Source organism: Bos mutus, chromosome 15, assembly GCF_027580195.1.
Source record: "Bos mutus isolate GX-2022 chromosome 15, NWIPB_WYAK_1.1, whole genome shotgun sequence".
Lineage (NCBI taxonomy): Eukaryota > Metazoa > Chordata > Mammalia > Artiodactyla > Bovidae > Bos > Bos mutus.
The window spans coordinates 61,346,896-61,372,829 of NC_091631.1; the positions used below are offsets into that span (position 1 = coordinate 61,346,896).

Below are 25,934 nucleotides of genomic sequence, written 5' to 3' on the forward strand. Positions count from 1 at the left end.
GGCTATCACAGATCACATGAGCATGTGAGTAGAATAAGTATTCCTTTTAAGATTTCTGCCACAAGTCTCAGGTGGATGAGGGATATTGAAAACCTTTAAAATATGAAATGATCATGACCAGGACATGAAAATAAAGTATAATGAAAAGAACAAACTTTTAATATTGGGTGACACAAAAAGGAAATTAGAAAACTTCTCTTTGTTATCTTAAAAAGCTATATTAGCACTCCACCTGAAAAGAGGCAAGAGTAAACATCCGTCTTTAAACAGAGAACAGAAAGTAGAGTTACGGCAATCCAAAATTTGGGAAATTAATATAGGAAAAAAACTACAAATTTTTCTTTTGCTAAGAGAGGGAAAAAAGTTCCTTTTTAAAAAAAATGAGTATATGAATCATAGATGCTATAAATGACAAGACAAAAATAAAAGGTTGGATTACGATGATTAGGGGGAAAATATAATTGAATTTTATTAGATTCAGTAACTGAGGTTCCTCAACCCCCAACCCCAAACACACATATTTATGTGGTTGAAATATTTTAAATCTTTCCTTTTCCTATTTCATTTTTAGGATTGGTACCAAAAGGCATTTTATGCTAACAAAAAGAAGGCACAATTTTACCTTTAATTCTGCCATGCTACAAATGATAAGAAGGTCATGAAATTCAATAATAAAAATCAAATTCCCAGGAGACAAAAAAAAAACATGAAAAATTACATTTCAAGGTACAAAATACTTCTTTATAGACATTACTACATGTCTTTTGGCTTCTCATAAAGTACAGGTCCTCAGCTTCCAGAAAAGAGAGCACCATGAAATATGAATTTCAATAGTAGCCAGGACTATACATTTAAACCACTTTCATTCCATGGTGCTTGGAAATCTGTAGATTTGGAGACCCCTGTTTCTCAGGAGGTGGTGGAAGTGTATAACCTATTTTAATGAATCTCAGGCAACTAAGTCAGTTAAGAATGGAGCTCCCAGTTGTCAAATAAAAAAGCAGGCGACATCGATCCTCATTTCATTATTACAGGAACTTCTTTTTTCAGAGAAGAAAAGTGGCTCAACAAAAGTGAATAAAAAGAATTATTACAATACAATAATCTTTGGCCTGAAGGTACGCCCTTCCCTCCAAGAATAAAACCCCAGTGATTCTAAATCCCTCCCCAGAACTAAGAACACAGCAAGGTTCTCTGATCTGTTACCTATTCTACAGAGTTTCATCCAAACAACATAAAAAACTGGTCTTCCACATTTAAATCTATAACAACTACAATACAGCTATGAAGACAGGGAGAAAAATAAATTTACACAGAAACACTGATTCACTAATCAGTTCCTTCAAATATTTCCTGAACTACTATGTTCCAGGCTCTGTCGTGAGCTCCGGGTATACAGGGATGGGAGAAACAGACACAGCCTAGCTTCCTGTAGGAAGCTCCCACTACTCATCTCTGTAGTCTATGAAATGATCTTCCATTAGCACCAAACTCTGCCCCCGCTCCTCAACCTCTACAGCTAAACTGACCATCCATCTATAACCACCCCACCTCACTACATGGTGGTGTTTTAAGAATCCATAAAACAAAGAACTTGATGAAAATAGAGATAATAAGCAGGTCAAAGACTTGCCACAAAGTTGATAAACCCTATAAAATCTTGAGTATTTATTTCATTTTGGAGGCTGGATATGAAAAACAGCCCAAGTACCCAGATAATGAAATGAATATCATGAGATGCTACAAGCTCATGAGAATAAGAAGAGAAACCTCCCAGGTAGACATCTCTAAATTATATACAAAGGTTCAACAGTATTAGGCCAGATCCCTTTTATAATAAATCTGGTCATAATGGTGGTAATAAGGGAACTGAAGAATATGGTTGAATAAGAAGAGAATCTCGGTTCCCCCTATAAATAAGCTTTATTACTCATTAAGTCAGTTTGAGAATTAAGTACTGGATACATGTCGCCCCATGATGACATTTACGATATGATGTTAGTATGCAGTCCTAAACTAAACTACTAACCACAATGCTTATTTTTTTCTAAATTTTTTTGAGACCAATGATCTTGGTCTTGAAATATGAACAATTTCTATCACTTGTCATTCCTTCTTCAAAATCCTCCTCTCTTCTTGTCATCCTCTACCTTCTGATCCATTGCCTCAGAGCTACTCTGTCGTAAGAGAATGCCTACTGGTATGAAATAGGTAGCAGCTACATGGTTAAAAACAGTGTGTAGAGAAAGAAAGACCTTGGTAAGAATGCCAAGGCTACTATTTGCAAGCTTTTATACGCTGTGAGAAATAGATTTAAGGGACTAGATCTGATAGATAGAGTGCCTGATGAACTACGGACGGATGTTCATGACATTGTACAGGAGACAGGAATCAAGGCCATCCCCAAGGAAAAGAAACGCAAAAAAGCCAAATGGCTGTCTGGGGAGGCCTTACAAATAGCTGTGAAGAGAAGAGAAGCAAAAAGCAAAGGAGAAAAGGAAAGAGACAAACATCTGAATGCAGAGTTCCAAAGAACAGCAAGGAGAGATGAGAAAGCCTTCCTCAGAGATCAATGCAAAGAAATAGAGGAAAACAACAGAATGGAAAGACTAGAGATTTCTTCAGGAAAATTAGAGATATCAAGGGAACATTTCATGCGAAGATGGGCTCGATAAAGGACAGAAATGCTATGGACCTAACAGAAGCAGAAGATATTAAGAAGTGGCAAGAATACACAGAAGAACTGTACAAAAAAGATCTTCATGACCCAGATAATCACGATGGTGTGATCACTCACCTAGAGCCAGACATCCTGGAATGTGAAGTCAAGTGGGCCTTAGAAAGCATCACTATGAACAAAGCTAGTGGAGGTTATGGAATTCCAGTTGAGCTATTTCAAATCCTGGAAGATGATGCTGTGAAAGTGCTGCACTCAATATGCCAGTAAATTTGGAAAACTCAGCAGTGGCCACTGGACTGGAAAAGGTCAGTTTTCATTCCAATCCCAAAGAAAGGCAATGCCAAAGAATGCTCAAACTACCACACAATTGCACTCATCTCACACGCTCATAAAGTAATGCTCAAAATTCTCCAAGCCAGGCTTCAGCAATACGTGAACCGTGAACTTCCAGATGTTCAAGCTGGTTTTAGAAAAGGCAGAGGAACCAGAGATCAAATTACCAACATCCACTGGATCATGGAAAAAGCAAAAGAGTTCCAAAAAACATCTATTTCTGCTTTATTGACCATGCCAAAGCCTTTGACTGTGTGGATCACAATAAACTGTGGAAAATTCTGAAAGGGATGGGAGTACCAGACCACGTGACCTGCCTCTTGAGAAACCTATATGCAGGTCAGGAAGCAACAGTTAGAACTGGACATGGAACAACAGACTGATTCCAAATAGGAAAAGGAGTTCGTCAAGGCTATATATTGTCACCCTGCTTATTTAACTTATATGCAGAGTACATCATGAGAAACTCTGGGCTAGAAGAAGCGCAAGCTGGAATCAAGATTGCCAGGAGAAATATTAGTAATCTCATATATGCAGATGACACCACCTTTATGGCAGAAAGTGAAGAGGAACTAAAAAGCCTCTTGATGAAAGTCAAAGAGGAGAATGAAAAAGTTGGCTTAAAGCTCAACATTCAGAAAATGAAGATCACGGCATCTGGTCTCATCACTTCATGGAAATAGATGGGGAAACAGTGGAAACAGTGTCAGGCTTTATTTTGGGGGGCTTCAAAATCACTGCAGATGGTGACTGCAGCCATGAAATTCAAAGACACTTACTCCTTGGAAGGAAAGTTATGACCAACCTAGATAGCATATTCAAAAGCAGAGACATTACTCTGCCAACAAAGGTCTGTCCAGTCAAGGCTATGGTTTTTCCAGTGGTCATGTATGGATGTGAGAGTTGGATTGTGAAGAAGGCTGAGTGCTGAAGAATTGATGCTTTTGAACTGTGGTGTTGCAGAAGACTCCTGAGGGTCCCTTGGACTGTAAGGAGATCCAATCAGTCCATTCTAAAGGAGATCAGTCCTGGGTGTTCTTTTGGAAGGACTGATGCTGAAGCTGAAACTCCAATACTTTGGCCACCTCATGTGAAGAGTGGACTCATTGGAAAAGACTCTGATGCTGGGAGGGATTGGGGGCAGGAGGAGAAGGGGATGACAGAGGATGAGATGGCTGGATGGCATCACCGACTCGATGGACATGAGTTTGAGTGAACTCCAGGAGTTGGTGATGGACAGGGAGGCCTAGTGTGCTGCAATTCATGGGGTTGCAAAGAGTCGGACACGACTGAGTGATTGAACTGAACTGATACACTGTGGGGCCTCGGACAATTTACTTGACCCTTATAAGTTTTAGTTTTATCATCTGTAAAATGAATCTAAATCACTTATATCGTAAGTTAATGGTTAGCATATAATATAAAAATGCTTAGTGCCGGGCACAGTTAACAAACTGCTACTTGCTACTGTCTTTAATGTTCTTGTTATTACTATTCCTATAATACCTGATTACTACCTTTCTCCTTCTTGATAGATAAATTTATGTTTAAGACACCTGGATTCCATGCCAATTCAATTCTGTGTAAAAAACAGTAAACAAAATAGATTTTCTAAGAAGTCTCTTTAATTCTTAACTTTCTAAAGAGCCTCCGTGATGGCTCAGATGGTAAAGAATCTGCCAGCAATGCAGGATACCTGGGTTTGATCCCTGGGTCAGGAAGATTTCCTGGAGAAGGGAATGGCTACACACTCCAGTATTCTTGCCTAGAGAATGCTATGGACAGAGAACCCTGGTGAGTTATAGTAATATTCATGCTAGTAGTTAAGTAGAATCCAGAAAACTCTGCAAACAGTCCAGAGTTACATTCTGACATGTCATCTAAATACACAATCCAAATGGATAAAGCACTCAAAGCAAATTTCAAAGAAATGAAAGAGAACCTCATAATGAATCGCTTCTCTCCACTCTCAGCTATTGTAACAGATATTATCACACCAAACAGAAGCTATCTTTCAGAGGTAAAAATGATGACACACCACAGAGCAGATTTTCACTCCATTTAAGTAAAAAACCTTTCAGGGGTATGATTCATGGCCCATCTTTCTCAGTTCTAACTGAATTATCAGCAAACACATTGTTTCTGTGCAAAAGCAGTGCTTTTGTATTTACAACTTCATTTACTAATGGTTTTATATGTAAAAATAAATTTTGCTATAATTTTACTTCTGATAAACAGTTTCAAGAGGCCAGAGAAAGCAGAAGACCCAAATGGTCTCAGAAGAAAATGATGCTTAATGGCTAAAATGAAGACTCATAAAGAAAAATAAAGATGCTGACTGGGTGACCCAAAGGAGTTACACAAGGGCTCCAGAAGTCTCCAGAGTGAGTGGCCAAGTTTCAGCAAAAGAGCAGCTGAATTCCATTCCCAGTGAGGCCATAAACTGTATCATCTTTATTTCTTCCTTTTTATTTACTTTTTGCTATAAATCTTTACAACAAAGATATTTACTTGAGTCATAGGAGAAATTACAGTTTTCAGAATTTGGTAGATGAAAAAATATGAGTCAAGGACAGGTGTAATAACATGGAGGAATAACATGTGGGAATAAATGAGCAGCTGAGACCCACATACAAAAACGGAGTACATTTTCAAAGCTATCATGTCAGGCTGTTAAACAGTAGGAAAAAACAATTACTTTCAAAAAGGATCGTTACGACTAAATTCATTTATTATATTAACTATCTTGCCCTTCTAAACCAAAAATATAATCATGAAATATTTTAAACATGCTGAAAGATTTTTAATCTCATAAAAGCTTCTAAAATTGACACTTTTTCAAAATATTATATGTGTCATAATATGTATCAATTACAGAATTATGTTACAGATTTTATGGAGTTCTATTTTCACTTTATTCTCACATCTTACCTATACACACAGAGCCAGGGGAATCTCTCTAATCACTTGTTATTAACTCCTACTATCTTTCCCTCAATTTTCAGAATAGGAAAGTACAATCCAAACTGGTGACTGGTGACCCAAATGGACTAGGTAATGCTAGGACTTCAAAGCAAGTATTCCAACTTGTTATAGCACAACATTCTCTCCACCAAACATTATGCCAAATGTTAAAACCTATTATTAAAAAAAATAATAATACATATGCATTCTGGGTAGAAATCCAGTCCATGGTCAGTTGGTACATAACTGATTTGAGCACCTGTATTGTATCTTACGGCTTCCCCGGTAGCTCAGCTGGGAAAGAATCCGCCTGTAATGCAAAACACCTGGGTTCGATCCCTGGGTCAGAGAGATCCCCTGGAAAAGCGGCTACCCACTCCAGTATTCTTGCCTAGAGAATCCCCATGGACAGAGGAGCCTGGTGGGCTACAGTCCATGGGGTCACAAAGAGTTGGACATGACTGAGAGACTAAGCACACTGTATCTTATGTATGCTATTATAATAAACAAACTAAGTGTTCAAAAACATGAAATTTCACTAATTTAATATACAAATACTTAAATTTGTTTAAATAATAATTTTACCGATGAAAATACCAAGAAACGAATCATATTTGTGCCAGGTCGCATTCCCATTAAGCTGAATAAAGGGAAGATTACTCTGGTTTTTTCTTTGTGCTCTTTTTAGGCTGCATAATATTTTCAGTCTCCAATATAGAAAGTATGCCATGGGCTACCCTGTGCAGAACATCCTTATTTTATATAAAACAACAAATTTCGCTTTAAACAACAAACTTGTTTTTAAAAGATCTTATATCTCTTTTAGTTACAGAGAACTGGTTCAAAAGCAGTAGCATGTAAAGTTCTCGTGATTTCTCTCCCAACTGTATCTGCCCCAAACTGCTCTCTTCAACCTTGCTGTGAGACAGTCACAGTGATAGTTTTAAAGTCATATGGTATGTTTTAACAATGGTGCAAAGAAAATAAATTATGTAAAGTCTCAAAAATAATTGCAAATAAAAAAGTATAGAACAATCTACAGTAATGTAGAATACTGTAGTATGAATGTAACAAAGGGAGAAAATAAGAATATGCATTTCTATTTACTAGTCTTTGCATAAACTATACGGATACATTAATAATTAATAAAAATTTACCTCTGAGGTGGAGGCAAGAATAAAAATGACAGCTATGGGCAGAAGCAAGACTTCTCAACATTAACTTTATCATCTTGACTTTGGAAAACATGAAGATATTATTCATTTCAAAAATTTTAATGTAAAAAAAAAATTGGAGCACAGAAAATTTCTATGCAGTGACTGAATGTTCAAAGTTAACCATGATTTAATTATAAACTTCCTGAGAATAGAACCCACATATTTTATTTTTTTATTTTTATTTATTTGGCTGCTCTGGATCTTAGTTGCAGCACTTGGGCCCTTTGATCGTCACTGCAGCATGCAGGTTCTTTAGTTGCAACATGTGGATCCAGTTCCCTGACCAAGGATTGAGTCCAGGCCCCCTGCACACAGAACGTGGAGTCTTAGACACTTGACCACCAGGGAAGCCCCAACATCAAGTATATTATATATTCCATCTTCCCAGTCTAAGGCAGAGCCTAGCACACAAACACTGTGTAATACATATACAACAGTAACTTGAGAAATTAAGTTCCTAAATATTTCAGAAACAATATTCCACAACCCAGATATAGTAGTAACTTCCACACATTGGGAAGAGGGGTGAAAGGGAAAATAAGAAAAAGGGAAGAAGCAAATGGGGGTGGGGGGAGCCTTTACTTAATGTAAATTCTCCAGGTTTCTTTTTACTGCTGACTACAATTTAAAAATAAAGGTAAAATGTTCTTATGCTGGATAAATACTTTAAGAAGACTCTAAGCAGAAACTTGACAAGCTGCTTGATACTCAGCATTATTAAAAATTTTAGCAACAAATTATTAACATCAAATTTCTATTTAAAGTACTGTGCTAAAAGCAGCAATGACGGAAATGCTTCGTTATACCCTCAAACTACAACCTGTATATTTTAGGTTCGTTTGTTCTCCATATTTATGGAATGTTTTTCCTCGCCATTCATTTTCATCCCTGAAAGCTATCTTCAAGAACTAAATTTCGTATTCATTAACTGCTACTGTGAAGCTGTATCAAACCTTAAAGAAATAAGATCTGCTGTACTATTAAAAACAACTTATTGGATCATTAAATAATAACAAGGTCAAATAGGAGTCAAAACCTATCGTTTTGACCACAGGATATATAATGATCATATGGTTAATTATTATGGTTAATAATGGTTAATATAGATATGGTTAATAATGACCACATCCAACGACTTGAAAATTTTTGATACAGAACTTAATATTACAGCAGTGATTCTTTCATTTGATACTGTGTTACCCTGAGACCATTCATTGTCTCAAGGGCATACTACAGAAACTTCTTTAAAAAGGTAAATCTGTTTAGTTCATTAATTGACTCATTTATCTAGTGAAAGGTCCACTTTTAGGTAGTCCAAAAGGACAGTAATATCATGAGAGGCCAGAATGGAGTAACCCTTTCTGTTTTAAGGATAATAGTTTAAGGCCAAGTTTAAGGCCAATAGGGCATATGCCTATATAGAAGCACTCGTTCTCACAAAGTTTCCTTATTTTTTTCTTAATTTAGTAAATTTAAATTATATCTATTGCCAAGTAATTGCTTATGGAAAGATTTAAATTCAAACTGGAAATAATATTAATGTTGCTCAAATAGGTGAAACATGAAACCGTTGTGCTTCATCCACACCATGTAACACTACTCAGTAACAGAAAGAAAGGGGTCAAACACAGAACTAGGTGAATCTACAGATTCATGATGGGTGACAAAACTCAACCCTAAAAGGCTATATACTACATAGCTTCATTTATATATATTCTTGAAATGACAAAGTTATAGAAATAGAGCTACACATTGTTATACAAGTTGTTAAAATACAGCTTTTAACAAGTGTACAACTACAATTATCTCCAAATTAGAACTTTATTAAAAAAAAAAAAAATCACTGTAATTTGGGTCACCTCAACCAAAGGCAGATTTAGGTGACATTCTCAGAAACCACTTAGTAGTATACAAAGACTCCACCAGCAGAAGCAAAAAAGACTAGATAAAATAACAAAATAGCCACAGAAAAATAAGTGCTAAAGAAAATAGTAAAGTAACTTGGTTATTAAAGAATATCTAATGAACATTTAAATATATTTAGGACATATTAAATTTCATTCAGTATTCATTCAAGATAGAAAGCTTACCCGATGCTTTGCCTTAATTTTCTTCCTATATTCTTCTTTGTCAAATTTGTCCTCTTCTTGAAGCCTTTCCTTTGCTTTATCTAGGTTGATACCACCAGCGTCGTCCTCTTCCTCAGTATCCTTGGAAACAGATTTCTGCACTTGTGGCCACTGCTGAACCAACTGCAGAGAGGAAAAAGGTGAGTATGAGGCAGGAGACAAGGAACACCAACAGAATGCCACTTGCATTTGCAGAATGACTTTGAAATGGTGCACATACATACTTTCTGCCTTACAATTTATATTTCTGAAACTGTCAAACAAGCTTTGTAATAAAAGTGAGCAAGTCACAGTAAAGTCAGGATAAAGTAATGCTGCCATAACTCAAATTAAGAGTGGGATTAAAAGAAATCTTCATTAAATAATTTGGACAGTAAGGTAGTTGCTTCAACATCATTTCAGCATTCGTAGTATGCAACACTCCACTAACTCAGCTCCAGATGATCTACACAGGGCAATAGCCAGGCTGAGCAGAGTGCTGCCTTGCCACCACCATGGCACGTCAGTGAACCTCCTCTAACACCTTTCAGCATGCTGGGCTGTTTTACTTTTCATGTTTTCCTTACTAGCATTAACCTTCTTGAGGGTAGTCATATGTCTTATTCATGTATCCTGAGAACCCAACACATTATCTGGCATACATTATGTGCTCAAAATTGATGAAACACATATCAGCTGGTACCACATATAAAAACTGAAATAACTAAACTAAGCGTAAAGGAGAAAGTTAGTCTGGATTTCATAAGTCTGCTCAGATCTACACAATTTTACACAAACATTTTGTGGTTAGGAACAAGGTGATAAAGAAGTCAGAGCACTGATCTGAGAGTCAGGAGACATGGCTTAATGCCTTGGCTTTTTCACTAGCCTAGTGCATAACCCTGAATGAATTACTTAATTTCCATACATCTGTATCATTGCTTGAAAAATAAGCTTTGTTTGACTAATCATGTTCCAGGCCTAACAGAGTAAAATTCTAGACAATTTAGACAAAAGCATTTCTCTTATTTTACCCCATAACTGGTTGCCAGGAGGATTTAAGTAACTGCTACAGTTTCTGAAAGACTGCTAATCAAACAGCAGGAAATGAGGGCTGTAGGCACACACATCACAGGTGTTAATGCCTCCTCTCACTCTTGCCATCATCTCATACTTCAAGATGAGACTACCATGGAGTCACAACTTGAAGCAAGGGTCACAAAAGCATGAGCAGCACAACAGCAGTCACAGAAGCAGTGAGAGAGATGAGTGGGGCCAGTTAAGAACACCATCCACGGCTCTGACTTCTCCTTTATCAGAATGGAAAAAATTCATCCCTCTGTAAGTGGAACCCTTCCTTTCTTGTTTACTCAGTTGTGTCCAACTGTTTGCAACACCATGGACTGTAGCCCACCAGGATCCTGTGCCCATGAAATTTCCAAGGCAAGAATACTGGAGTGGGTTGCCATTTCCTCCTCCAGGGGATCGTCCCAACCCAGGGATCGAATCCAAATTTCCTGTGTCTCCTGAACTGCAGGCAGATTCTTTACCACTGAGCCAGGGAAGCCTATGGGTGGAACAAATGGTAGCATTTTTTTCAGGGTTTTAGATCAGAAGTTTCACTGTGGCTTACAGTCATACAATGCTCCTGTTGGCAATACATTTACAATGAAATATTTCACAGTTAAGGATTTACACTCCACCTGAAGTTAATGGGTATAATCTCTGCAGCTAAATTAGCAGCACAGTAAGGAACCACAATACACTAAAAGCACTAATCCTCTCTTACAGTGAGCATATGATACAATACTACAACTATTTTCTGATTTAGTGTTTCTCAAGCGCTGACCTCTTTTCTGGATCACAGAGATTCATATATTTCAATTTTACAGGCTTCCTCTGCAACTTCAACAACAACTTTAAAATTTTAATTGCAATCAACTTTATTAGTTTCCATATGATTTATACACCATTTTACTCCACATTACCAGTGCAAATTTGGCCTTCTAAACCAAAACCTCATCCCCAAAGTAACATCCAAATCTTTGCTAAATTCAGAATTAAAAGTAAACACACACCACTGCATACAGATTATGCAGGCAGCAATTATATTAATAATGATAAAATATTTGATGTGACATGTGATACATTATAGTTAGAATAAAAAGCTCTGTTATTTTACCAGGGTATACACTTCTTCTGAGGGCTTACTATTTGTTAGGCACTGTCCTAAGTGCAGAGGACAGAGTAGTAAGCAGAGCCAACAAATACCTTCCCTCATGTAACTTTTTTCATCTCAGTGGAATAGAAATACCTTCTCTTATTCCACTGGAGAGGAAATATCTTCCCTCATTTGCACTAGAGTGGAAGAAATAGACAACCACTGAATTATTACAGAATGCAAAGTCTCATAATAAGTGATATGAAGAAAAAATAAACATAGGGCAAGGGAAATGATATCATGGTGGGCATGGGATGCTGAGCACTATATCAGAATGAACAGGGAAACCCATAGGTCAGTCAGAGCAAAACAGAGACAATACTCAGAAGATGCTACAATGACCACTGACTCTAGCATCACTACTTAAGGTGAGTCACTTGACATTCTAAATATGTTTCCTCTTAAAAAATGAAGATAATATTATTATATAATGCGTGATTTTCATGAGCAATCTGCGAGGTAACCCCTTCCCTACTCTATGAGGATGTATTTACACTAAGACCAGGTAAATAGGAAATGTAAACCAGACACCTATACATTTAAGGTTATTTTAAAGCAGAGAATTTTTCCCACAGCAGGCCAGTAAGTAAGAACACACCAGTATAGCATCTAAAATTGAGGAATCACAGAGCAGAGGCTTTCTATAGTCGAGCAAAAGAAGCTGTGGTGAGTAGTTGTGTTATTATCCTTCTGTATGTTCCCACAGGACATGGAACAACAGACTGGTTCCAAATAGGAAAAGGAGTACGTCAAGGCTGTATATTGTCACCCTGTTTATTTAACTTATATGCAGAGCACATCATGAGAAACACTGGACTGGAAGAAGCACAAGCTGGAATCAAGATTGCTGGGAGAAATATCAATAACCTCAGATATGCAGATGACAACACCCTTATGGCAGAAAGTGAAGAGGAACTCAAAAGCCTCTTGATGAAAGTGAAAGTGGAGAGTGAAAAAGTTGGCTTAAAGCTCAGCATTCAGAAAACGAAGATCATGGCATCCGGTCCCATCACTTCATGGCAAATAGATGGGGAAACAGTGTCAGGCTTTATTTTGGGGGGCTCCAAAATCACTGCAGATGGTGACTGCAGCCATGAAATTCAAAGATGCTTATTCCTTGGAAGGAAAGTTACGACCAACCTAGATAGCATATTCAAAAGCAGAGACATTACTTTGCCAACAAAGGTCTGTCTAGTCAAGGCTATGGTTTTTCCTGTGGTCATGTACGGATGTGAGAGTTGGACTGTGAAGAAGGCTGAGTGCCAAAGAATTGATGCTTTTGAACTGTGGTGTTGGAGAAGACTCTTGCAAGTCGCTTGGACTGCAAGGAGATCCAACCAGTCCATTCTGAAGGAGATCAGCCCTGGGATTTCTTTGGAAGGAATGATGCTAAAGCTGAAACTCCAGTACTTTGGCCACCTCATGTGAAGAGTTGACTCATTGGAAAAGACTCTGATGCTGGGAGGGATTGGGGGCAGGAGGAGAAGGGGACAAGAGAGGATGAGATGGCTGGATGGCATCACTGACTTGATGGACGTGAGTCTGAGTGAACTCTGGGAGTTGGTGATGGACAGGGAGGCCTGGCGTACTGCGATTCATGGGGTCGCAAAGAGTCAGACATGACTGAGCGACTGATCTGATCTGATCTGATGTTCCCACAGAGTATGTTAAGAGATGGACCCCATGACAAGAAAGTCTTATCTATAAAAACAGGATCTGGGAAATTCAGAACAAACCCTGAAACAACCCAATCAAAAAATGCACAGAAGATCTAAATAGAAACTTCTTCAAAGAAGACATACAGGTGCACAACAAACACATGAGAAGATGCTCATCATCACTAATTATTAGAGAAATGCAAATCAAAACTTCACACCAGTCAGAATGGCCATCATCAAAAAATCTACGAACATTACTCTCAATGCTGAAAAACAAAGCATTCCCTCTAAGATCAGGAACAAGACAAGGGTGTGCACTCTCATTACTACTATTCAACATAGTTTTAGAAGTCCTAGGTACAGCAATTAGAGAAGAGAAAGAAATGAATCCAGATCTGAAAAGAAGGAGTAAAATTCTAACTCTTTGCAGATTACATGATACTATACATAGAAAACCCAGAAGAAACTATCAGAAAATTACTAAAGCTAATCAGTTAATTCAGCAGTCATAGGATACAAGGTCCGTACACAGAAATCATTTACATTCCCATATGCTAACAATGAAAAATCAGAAAGAGAAATTAAGAAATCAATCCCATTCACCATTGCAACAAAAAGAGTAAAGTATCTAAGAATAAATCTATCTAAGGAGACAAAATAACTGTATATGGAAAATTATAAGAGATTAATGAAAGAAATCAAATATGACATAAACAGATGGCAAGATATTCCATGTTTCTGGGTAGGAAAAATCAATATTGTGAAAATGACTATACTACCAAATGCAATCTACAGATTCAATGTGATCCCTATCAAATTACCAATGGCATTTTTTAGAGAACTAGAACAAAAAATTTCACAATTCATATGGAACACAAAAGATCCCAAATACCAAAAGCAGTCTTCAGAAAGAAGAATGGAGCTGGAGGAATCAGTCTTCCTGACTTCAGACTATACTACAAAGCTACAGCCATTAAGACAGTATGGTACTGGCACAAAGACAGAAATATAGATCAATGGAACAAGATGGAGAGCCCAGAGACAAATGCACTCACCTATGGGTACATTTGGTTTTTTTTGACAAAAGAGGTAAGAATATACAATTGGGCAAAGACAGCCTCTTCAGTAAGTGGTGCTCGGAAATAAGCTATGTGTAAAAGAATGAAATTAGAACACTTCCTAATGCCATACATAAAGATAAACTTGAGATGGATTAAAGACCTAAATGTAAGACTAGAAACTATAAAACTCTTAGAGGAAAACAGGTAGCACACTTGATGACATAAATCAAAGCTAGATCCCCAATGACCCACCTCCTAGAGTAACAGAAATAAAAACAAAAATAAACAAGTGGGACCTAATTAAACTTAAAAGTTTTTGCACAGTAAAGGAAACTATAAGCAAAGCAAAAAGACAACCATCAGAATGGGAGAAAATAATAGCAAAGGAATAAAATAAAATAAAAAAAAATAGCAAAGGAAACAACTGACAAAGGATTAATTTCCAAAATATACAAGCAGAATAAAACCCCCATATGACCCAGCAATTCCACTACTAAGCATATATCTTGAGGAAACCAAAATTGAAAAGGACACACGTAGCCCAGTGTTCACTGCAGCACTATTTACAATTGCTAGAACACTGAAGCAACCTAGATGTCCATCAACAGATGAATGGATAAAGCTGTGCTACATATATATAATGGAATACTACTCAGCCATAAAAAGAAACACATTTGAGTCAGTTCTAATGAGACAAGACAAACCTAGAGCCTATTATACAGAGTGAAGTAAGTCAGAAAGAGAAAAAAAGTATCATATACTGATGCATATGTATGGAATCTAGAAAGATGTTACTGATGAATTTATTTGCAGGGCAGCAATGGAGAAACAGACATAGAGAACAGACTTATGGACACGGGAGGAGGGGAGGAGAGAGAGGGTGAGATGTATGGAGAGAGTAACATGGAAATTCACAATACCATATGTAAAACAGATAGCCAGTGGGAGTTTGTTGTATGACTCAGGGACCTCAAACAGGGGCTCCATAACAAAATCTAGAAGAGTGTGAAGGGGAGGGAGATGGCAGGGAGGTTCGGGAGGGAAGGGACATGGGTGTACCTATGGCTGATTCTTGTTGATGTCTGACAGAAAACAACAAAATTCTGTAAAGCAATTATCCCTCAATTAAAAAATAAATAATTTTTTAAAAAATACACCAAAAAATCTACAAACAATAAATGCTGGCAATGGTGTGGAGAAAAAAGATTCCTCTTACTCTGTTGGTGGAATGCAAACAGAAACAGCCACTAGAGAGAGCAATATGGAGGCTCCTAAAAAAACTAAAACTACAGCTACCACATGACTCAGCAATCTCATTCCTGGGCATATATGCAGAGAAAAATCATCATTCATAAAGAAATATGCACCCCATTGTTACTGCAGCACTATTTCCAACAGTCAGGACATGGAAGCAACCTAAACATCCATCATTAAGAAAATGTGGTATACACATACAATGGAATATTACTTAGCCATAAAAAGGAAAAAAATTGTGCCATTTGCAGAGATGCAGATGGACCCAGAGACTATCATACAGAGTGAAGTGAGAGAGAAGGAGAAAAACAAGTATTGTTTCTTTTTTTAAATAAGTTTATTTACTTAATTTTATTTTTAATAGGAGGATAATTACTTTATAATATTTTGATAGTTTCTGCCAGACATCGATATGAATTTGCCATAAGTATACATATGTATGTCCCCTTCCTTCTGAACCATGGTTCAAATATTATTTATTAACACATATATGTGAAATATATATGGTATATCTGAACCATATGGAATAATGGTATAGATGAACTTATTTGTGAAACAGAAAGACAGAGAACAAACATATGGATACCAATGGAGTGAGGGACTGGGATGGACTGGGAGACTGGGACTGGTATATATGTACTGGTGCATGATGGCACTCAGTCACTTAGTCGTGTTTGACTCTTGACTCTGCAAACCCATGGTCTGTAGCCCGCCAGGCTCCACTGTCCATGGGACTTTTCAGGCAAGAATACTGGAGTGGGTTGTCATTTCCTCCTCCAGGGGATCTTCCCAACCCAGAGATTGAATCTGGATCTCCTGCAATGGCAGGTGGATTCTTTACCACTGAGCCACCTAAGAAGCACCATATATACACTACTAAGTATAAAACAGATAACTAATGAGAACTGATTGTATAGCACAGGGAACTCTGCTCAATGCTCTGTGATGACCTAAGTGGGAAGGAAATCCCAGGAAGAGGGTATATATATACACACACACGTATGGCTGATTCACTTTGCTATACAACAGAAACTAACACACACAGCATTTTAAAGCAACTATACTCTGATTAAAAAAAAAGAAAACAAACTCTGTTGTTAATCATTAAGAAGTAGCCCAGCTTGCTGTCACAAAGGCATTCTTGCCTACATATGCAGAGCTGACTAAATACCTACAGAAACAATGTTGCCTGAGAGGTCTTGAAAAACATTCATTTTTCTTATTAAAAATGGCATCTCAGCAGCAGAATCAAACTTTCTAATACTTGAAAAGTACCTCAGAAATGAAGCATTTATAGAATCTTACCTCTCCTTCATCAGTAAATGTTATTTTCTTATTTACTTTAAAATTTCTCTTCATTACTTTTTTTGCTTCTGCAATCTTGGTCACTTTTTTCTTCATACTGGATTTAGAAGGTTCTTTCTTCTGTGTCAGAATATACCAAAAAAAAAAAAAAAAAAAAAGGCACAGATGATTAGTTAAATGGCTGTCTTATATTAACAATTTAACACTGGCAATACACTTTCCAAACTTGAATGTGTTTATTGCTCATTGGCTAATGAGAAGCACCAAAGTTGCTGTCTAGAAATAAAATTATCAGTGCTAAAGGACTTTAAATTTCAATATGAGTGTTAGACATAAATAATCTTAAATTTCTACTGTTACTAAACTGTGTTACTAAACTTCCGGTACTAAACTGTGCTATACTGATAATGTTGAAGCATTAGAAACTACATGATAATGTTATAAATAGACATATAAGGGAAAGCAAGCTATCTTTCAGCTAAAAACAACACACTTAAAAAACAGCTATAACTTCCAAGAAAAAAACTTAAAATTTTAGATTAGAAAAATGTTTCCCTGGAAAGCAAAATGACTCTAATACATTGTTTTTTACTTCTTCCCATTACAGTAATTCACTATATGAATACTGGGAAACAGGTAAGTTGTGTTCCAAGGTGAAATGGTCTTACTGCACAAAGGTGAAATGTGTTCAAAGGTGAAAAGTCTTACTTCTTAAGAAGTAAGACTTCGTGAACAGGAATTTTGTCAACCAAAATAAACTGCTCCCTTTAGTACCATGTGAACACAGAGCACTAATAAGACTTTCTTCCACCCAGTCATTACTCCCACTCCCCCTTTACCCTGCAAACACTTATCAAAGAACACGACCAACACAACCACCAGGTTGGAGATTATGTTCCTAACTCCTACTAGATTTCTTAGTTTTATTACTAGGCTGATTCTTAACAATCCTGAGTTGGCGGATACTTTGTCATCAACCTTCAACTTATGATAGAGAGAATGCCTATCAAACAGTGCAAAGCTGAGGGGATCATTATAATGTAAAAATAATTAAACAGGATTAAGCTTTAATTGTTAAATAAAAGCACAAAAAAATGAGGAAAAACAGGAGCAAACTTTCTGGAGGTGATGAGACTGTTCTACCACTTAATAGGAGTTTGTGTATACACATGTCGAAATTCATCAAATGTTACACTTAAAATTGGTGTGTTTCATTGTATATAAATGTCTACCTCAAAAAAGAATCCTGTAAACAATACTGAACTTTAGTTAATGCCAGGCAAGCTGAAGTATATGGAAAAAAGTACAATGATATTGGCAACTTACTCAAAAATGCATTAATTGAAAAAAGGATGATGAATGGATTGACAGAAAACTACATGAGAAAGGAAATACGGTAAAAAGATAATTGCATAATATGAGTGACGGATACTTTGGAATCAAAGTACACTTTTTCAATCTTTCCGCATGTTTGAAATTTTTTGTAATAAAACACAAAAGGCCAGTCACAGAACAAGAGAAAGGGTCAAAAAGCAAAGATACCAAAAACTGTAAGAATAAAATAAAATAATAGAAAAATCAATCCTTCAGAGCAAAACCTCAGAGTGATGTGGGTCTATATGAAGAGATTTAGGGAAATCCATATCACTGAAATTAAATAACAAAACTTGGGGGTATTTACATCTTTGCAATTTTATGTTAATCATGGTTTCTAAAAGGGATCTGTGTTCTCCACCTCCTACCCACACACACTAAAATGCTAAATTGCTCGTTTGTTTTAGGGAAGTCACTGAAAGAAGGAACAGAAATGCCAACACAGGTGAGAAGACAAACACGCATTTTCCTAATAGGCTGCGGTGTTGGTATGATATTCTAGAATTAATCCTCACTCATTCAAATATGCATTGTTATCAACACAGAGGGTATATCATAGTACACAATGCCCCAGCAGTGAAAGAGACAGATGGATTCTCAACCCTCAAGGAACCTAACTTAATCAATGGGGGAAAAATTTGAATTATTTAATCACAGATATATTAAGTGCTCAGACAAAATATAGAGGATGAATTCTTTAATAGGGTGCTTGCCCTAGCTAGTCTAGAGCAAGGACAGGATCTCAAAGAAACCTTCCTTTTGAGGAACAGATGTTTGAACTGAGTAGCAAACATCACTGCATTAGTGATATATTCGTGATGAACAAATACCTTCTGTGTGTCCACTGATGGGAGTATTACATATACAGCTTATAGAGTTTTAGTTCAATGTCATTCTTTTGAATATTAATTTTAGTAGGTAACACGTTTATTTATTTTATAAAGGATATCCAGTTAAAAAGTTGTATGTTATGTCTTCTTCAGCTATCTCAGTTTATGTCCCAAGAATCAAATGAATTCTGAGCATTAGTTTGCTAGTGTGTAAGACACTGCAATTGTGCAGTAGTTTGAACATTCTTTGGCATTGTCTTTCTTTGGGATTGGAATGAAAATTGACCTCTTCCAGTCCTGTGGTCACTGCTGAGTTTTCCAAATTTGCTGGCATACTGAATGCAGCACTTTCACAGCATCACCTTTTAGGATTTGAAACAGCTCACCAGGAATTCCATCACCTCCAACTGCTTTGTTCATAGTGATGCTTCCTGAGGTCCACTTGACTTCGCATTCCGAGATGTCTGGCTCTAGGTGAGTAATCACACCATCGTGGTTATCTGGGTCATGAAGATTTTTTTTGTACAGTTCTTTTGTGTATTCTTGCCACCTCTTCTTAATATCTTCTGCTGTTAGGTCCATACTGTTTCTGTCCTTTATTGTGCCTATCTCTGCATGAAATGTTCCCTTGGTGTCTCTAATTTTCTTGAAGAAATCTCTAGTCTTTCCCATTCTATTGTTTTCCTCTATTTTTTTGCACTGATCACCGAGGAAAGCTTTCTTATCTCTCCATGCTATTCTTTGGAACTCTGCATTCAAATGGGTGTATCTTTCCTTTTCTCCTTTGCCTTTCACTTTTCTTCTTTTCTCAGCTATTTGTAAGGCCTCCTCAAACAAGCATTTTGCCTTTTTGCATTTCTTTTTCTTGGGGATGGTCTTGATCCCTGCCTCCTGTACAATTTCACAATTCTCTGTCCATAGTTCATCAGGCACTCTATAAGATCTAATCCCTTGAATCTAGCGTATGTGTATTTAAATTTTGAAAGATATTTCCAAATAAGTTATATAAATTTGTACTCTGATCAACAATTTGAGAGTAACTGATTCTCCAAATCTATTTACACAAAGTATATTAGGCTTTTCGTTTACCAGGAAACTAGGCAAAAAAATATCTCAGGAAAGTTTTAATATGCATTTTTATATCAAACATAGAAAGACATCTTTACAAAGGCCTTTATTTTTCAGTGCACTGTATTTATCTTTTGCAAGCATTTTTAATTAATTTCAGGAACTTTATTTATTTGTAAAATTTCTTCATTTGTTAAAGAAGCTTCAATATTTTCTCCCATTTATGTTTATACCTTTGCCATATAGGGTAATATTCTTTTGTTTCACTTTGCTTTGGTTTTAAGAAGCAGATATTTATAATATTTATAAAATTAACTTTTTAAATAACAAAATTTCCATTTTCTGGGTTTGTGCCATACTTCATCAAAGTATAATGAAAGATTTCCTGACAAGACATAAAACATCAAAATCCCATTTTCACTTCTATTTGCACTTCTTCTACATCATGTATGCTATACTTTAAAACAAAATGCCAAGAGGAAAATGTCATAAAATACAAAGTTGATAATGTATCAAGTCATTCTTGACACTGATTGCTGTAGCAGGTTGCCAAGAATAACTTGGAAGATAAAAGAACAAGAACAGCTACAAACATAATAACAGTTCCTATCAAAAGGGCCATGTTAGTTAATATTGGCCTCAAGAAGATTCAAAACATAATCAATGAGAAAAACCTACCTCACCATAAGCATCTAAAAATTAAGAACACTAACAAAATAAAGAACTATCAAGCCTGATAGGAATCTTAGAGGATACCTATTATGCCTTCATGTTAAAGATCAGGGCATTTGTAGCATTTATAAACACTGCTTTTCCAAATTCCAAAAGTACTTAACTTTAGTACCAAAAGTTAGGTACTTTAGTACCTAAGTAACCAAACTTAGTAAAACTAGTTTTTTTTTTTTTTCTAAAAAAAGCAAAATTGCCTGCCATGTAAACATAATCTTCAAAATCCTGTATTATTGGCTTCCCTGGTGGCACAAATGGTAAAGAATCTGTGTGCAATGCAAGAGACCCCGGTTCAATCCCTGGGTTGGGAAGATCCCCTGGAGCAGGGGATGGCAACTCACTCCAGTATTCTTGCCTGGAGAACTGCATGGACAGAGGAGCCTGGCGGCTACAGTCCATGGGGTCACAAAGAATTGGGGCACGACTGAGTGACTAGCACACACACATTCTACATTTACTGAACTACAGTAACTCACATATTTTAATTTTACAATATGAATTAAGGATACACTGCTGGACAATTTTAAAGCTATCTAAATTTCTCTGATAATTAGTGATATACCTGTTGCCCACTGGTATGTCTTCTTCGGAAAAAGAAGTCTCTTTGCGTCATTTGTCCATGTAAAAATATGATTATTTGCCTTTTTGTTTGTTTTTGAGATGTTTGAGTTCCTTATATATCTAAGATAATATTGACCAGTTATCAGATATATAGTTTGTAAATATTTTCTCCCATCCTAGATTATCTTTTTAACTTGTTTCATTTGCTGTGTAGAGTTTTTAGGTTTGATGTAGTCCCCTTGCTTATTTCAGCCTTTGTGCCTATGCTATTGGCATCTTAACCAAAAGATCATTGCTCAGAATATGCTACTCAAATTACAAGACCCTAACCCCACCCTCTTTCGGATAAGAATTATAATAGCTATTACAGAATTTATTTGTGTATTTATCTCATTACTTGATATTTGTGCCAATATCAAGTAAAACTGCCTAAAAGACCCATTCTACAAATCCTTCCAAATTTTTAAATATTTTATAAATAATGTGCATTATTCAAACAGAAAATCAAACATACGAAAGTCAACATTGCCCAACGAAGTTCTTCACTTTTTTAAGGTTAGATCAGTTCTTATGATTATATTAAAACGCAAACTTAAGTAAACGTTAAGCTTTCTTTATTCTGTATGGTCCATAAAGCCATACACCACTAATTACATTGTAGTATTTCTCTTTTTCTATTCTGTATGGTCAATAAGACCATGTACTACTAATACACTGAACTGCAGTTTCAACGTATAAAGTAATAAGAAATGATTAACATAACTACAACATGTTAAGCAGCAATGACAAGATATTTATTATGAAATATTTATGATTCTTTTTAAAAGAGCCATTTTAACCAGTCAACATAAATAGGAAAACACAAAAATGAGTATTGCAATCTCTTCAAGAAAATCAGGGACACCAAGGGAACATTTCATGCAAAGATGGGCACAATAAAGGACAGAAACAGTACGAACCTAACAGAATCAGAAGATATTAAGAAGAGGTGGCAAGAATACACAGAAGAACTATACAAACCAGTCTTAGTGACCTGGATAACTATGATGGTGTGATCACTCACCAAGAGCCGGACATCATGGAATGTGAAGTCAAGTGGGCCTTAGGAAGCATCACTATAAACGAAGTTAGTGGACGTGATGGAATTCTAGCTGAGCTATTCCAAATCCTAAACAATGATGCTGTTAAAGTGCTGCACTCAATATGCCAGCAAATGTGGAAAACTCAGCAGTGGCCACAGGATCTACAAAAGGTCAGATTTCACTCCAAACCCAAAGAAGGGCAATCAAAGAATGTACAAACTATCATACAACTGTGGTCAATTTAAATGCTAGCAAGGTAATGCTCAAAATCTTTCAAGCTAGGCTTCAACAGTATGTCAGCTGAGAACTTCCAGATGTACAAGCTGGATTTAGAAAAGGCAGAGGAACCAGAGATCAAATTGCCAACATCTGTGGGATCACAGATTTCCTTTAATATTGGAAAATCAAAGGAATTCCAGAAAAACATCTACTCCTGCTTCATTGAATATGCTAAAGCCTTTGACTTTGTGGATCACAACAAGCTGTGGAGAATTCTTAAGGAGATGGGAATACCAGACCACCTTATCTGCCTCCTGAGAAATCTGTATGCAGGGCAAGAAGCAACAGTTAGAACTGGACATGGAACAATGGACTGATTCAAAATTGGGAAAGGAGTATGTCAGGGCTGTATATTGTCATCCCGCTTATTTAAATTTATGCAGAGTACATCATGCAAAATGCCTGGCTGGATGAAGCACAAGCTGGAATCAAGATTGCCGGGAGAAATATCTATAACCTCAGATATGCAGATGATACCACCCTAATGGCAGAAAGCGAAGAGGAACCAAAGACCCTCTTGATGAAGGTGAAAAAGGATAGTAAAAAAGCTAGCATAAAACTCAACACACAAAAAACTAAGATCATGGCATCCAGTCCCATCACTTCATGGCAAATAGATGGTGAAAAAATGGAAACAGTGACAGACTTTATTTTCTTGGGCTCCAAAATCACTGTGGAAGGTGACTGCAGCCATGACATTAAAAGACCCTTGCTCCTTGGAAGAAAAGAAATGAAAAATGTAAACAATGTATTAAAAAGCAGACATATCATTTTGCCGGCAAAGGTCTGTATAGTCAAAGCTATGGTTTTTCCAGTAGTCATGTACAGATGTGAGAGTTGGATCATAAAGAAGGCTGAGCACCAAAGAATTGATGCTTTTGATCTATGGTGTGGGAGAAGACTCTTGAGAGTCCCTTAGACTGCAAAGAGATCAAACTAATTGTCAATATTAAAGGAAATCAACCCTGAATATTCACTGGAAGGACTGTTGCCGAGATGCAAAGAGCTGACTCACTGGAAAAGACTCTGATGCTGGGAAAGATTGAGGGCAGGAGGCAAGGGGGTGACAGAGGATGAGATGGTTGGATGGCGTCATCGACTCAATGAACATGAGTTTGTGCAAACTCCAAGATATACTGAAGTACAGGGAATCCTGCCATGCGGCAGTCCTTGAGATAACAAAGAGTTGGGCACAACTGATGACTGAAGAACAACAACAAAGGCACAACCAATCTTCACAAAGATTTTTGGTCGCTAGATTCCTCCTGCATGATTCCTACTCCCCGAATCTACAATTTAACTGAGAATACATTCCATTACCTGCTTCTTAACCTGCCACCGTAAACAGTGAATGCTTTCACAAAAACAATTTTCAAATCTATCTCTAATATAGTTGCCATTGCTCTCTATTTCTTCTCTTACTGTTCAAAAGTTCCCCCACCAAAGACTCATTGAAACACCAGTGTGTTTTTTTTTTCTCCTTCAACATGTATCTTCTTTTTGTCATTAATTTCTTGTCAGAATTAACACAAATTTTCCCTGATTTTAAAAAGCTTCTTCATAGCATTTCAATCTAATACTTCTTTAAATCTCATTTCCTCTAACTAGTCTAGGTAAGATTTAAATTTCTTTTCTCCACCTCAACCATATTTTACTCTGCTTATTTCCTTAATTTAAGTCTCATCCTCAATTGAGTTTCATGGCCAGGCAAATCCATCACTGTTTCTATGTTATCTTCTATCTTAAATGGTTCATTCTAACTTTGCAGCAGTTTTTATACTGTTGCAATGCATAAAATATAAAGATAATTCATATTTCTAATTCACTACCTTAGTAAATTTGTCTTTAGTTCAATGAAACTATCTAGGCTGTTTGCTATTTTTTATTTTTTTTGCTAGCCAAGAAATACGTATTATTTGCTCCAACCATGCCCCTCACTCCACACCGAAGCCACTATAGAGGCAATTTCTCAGGTATTTCCAATTCTTTAGCAAAATTAGAGCTAGCCATATTTGCCTTAGGAATTCAATTTTTAACCTGCCACTTTTAATAAACATTTTATATTAAGAAGCAGGCAGCTGGAAGCAATTTCGAGAAATACAGCCTGATACATGCTTTTTGTCTCTCTTTTTAGATTTTAGAAATGACAGCATGGATATCATTTTTAATGAGTGTCCAAATTGGCAACATCACATTTCTGTTGTCTCCTACAACTTCTGAAATTCTTCGAGAACTTACAAATATAAGCTACATACTAAAAATTTAGCAGTATAAAAAGGAAAGCTAATTTCTATCACATATCCATTCAGTTAACAAAGTTAAGGGAGACTGACTCCATAAGGGAGGCAATAATGGTGGTAATAAAGTAAATTAAAAGACTTGGGGCAGCAGTGACGAAACTACTGTAAAAACTATGACACTAAGGTACACTCTCTCTTGGGGAAGCAGCTATCTACTTCTCTACAATCTTATACATACACACTCTATGATATTACACACAAAAACATACGCACTTCTACTCTCTAAATTAGAGAAAGAGAATTTCTATGATTTAAAGCCTTAACAAAAAGCTACATTAACAGAACTAAGATATATACTAAATTCAAACGGGACTTGGTAACCGATTAGTTAAGCCATTTTTGACATGCATTTTAAGACTTTTAAGAGGTGCTGATGTCAGCCTCCCATACTCCCAAGACAAGGTAATTCACTGTTACTGGTTATCCATGATTTTAACATCTGCCATTTTTTAAATTGGCTTACATTAGTAAATCACAAGTCATGCATGGGATATATCTTAACTAAGACAGAAATAATAAACATCACCACCAAATCCAGTAAAAGTCATATTCACAACTACATGTACATCACGTTTCCAAGCTCTGCCTTCTACTGTTTACAAAGTTAGCTAAGAATAAAGTATCAAATGAAAGGTCAAAGGCCAGCCTACACATATACATTTCAAAAAAGTGTGTTTGTATGATGTCCAATCATTTAAAATTGGATTTTCTTTAAAATATACCATTTATTAAATAGTGTAAGTAAAAAGCAGAGGAAGATGGCAGAGTAGAAGGACGTATGCTCATCTTCTCATGCAAGAACTCCACAATTACAACTTGATGCTGAACAACCGTCGACAAGAGAATGTTGGATCCCACCAAAAAAAAGATACCCCACATCCAAGGGCAAAGGAGAAGGTGCAGCAGGACA

At 36.5% G+C, this 25,934-nt stretch overlaps 1 protein-coding gene across 1 annotated transcript in view; it reads right to left on the minus strand.

The window, feature by feature from the left end:
• The window catches only part of DDX10 (DEAD-box helicase 10), a 313,415-nt gene that overhangs the window by 129,752 nt on the left and 157,729 nt on the right, over positions 1 to 25,934 (minus strand). The window contains exons 14-15 of the mRNA XM_070384255.1: positions 16,802 to 16,921; positions 9,285 to 9,446 (exon numbers count right to left, since the gene is read on the minus strand). Coding sequence (XP_070240356.1) covers positions 9,285 to 9,446; positions 16,802 to 16,921 — 282 coding nt within the window. The remainder of the gene's footprint in view (positions 1 to 9,284; positions 9,447 to 16,801; positions 16,922 to 25,934) is intronic.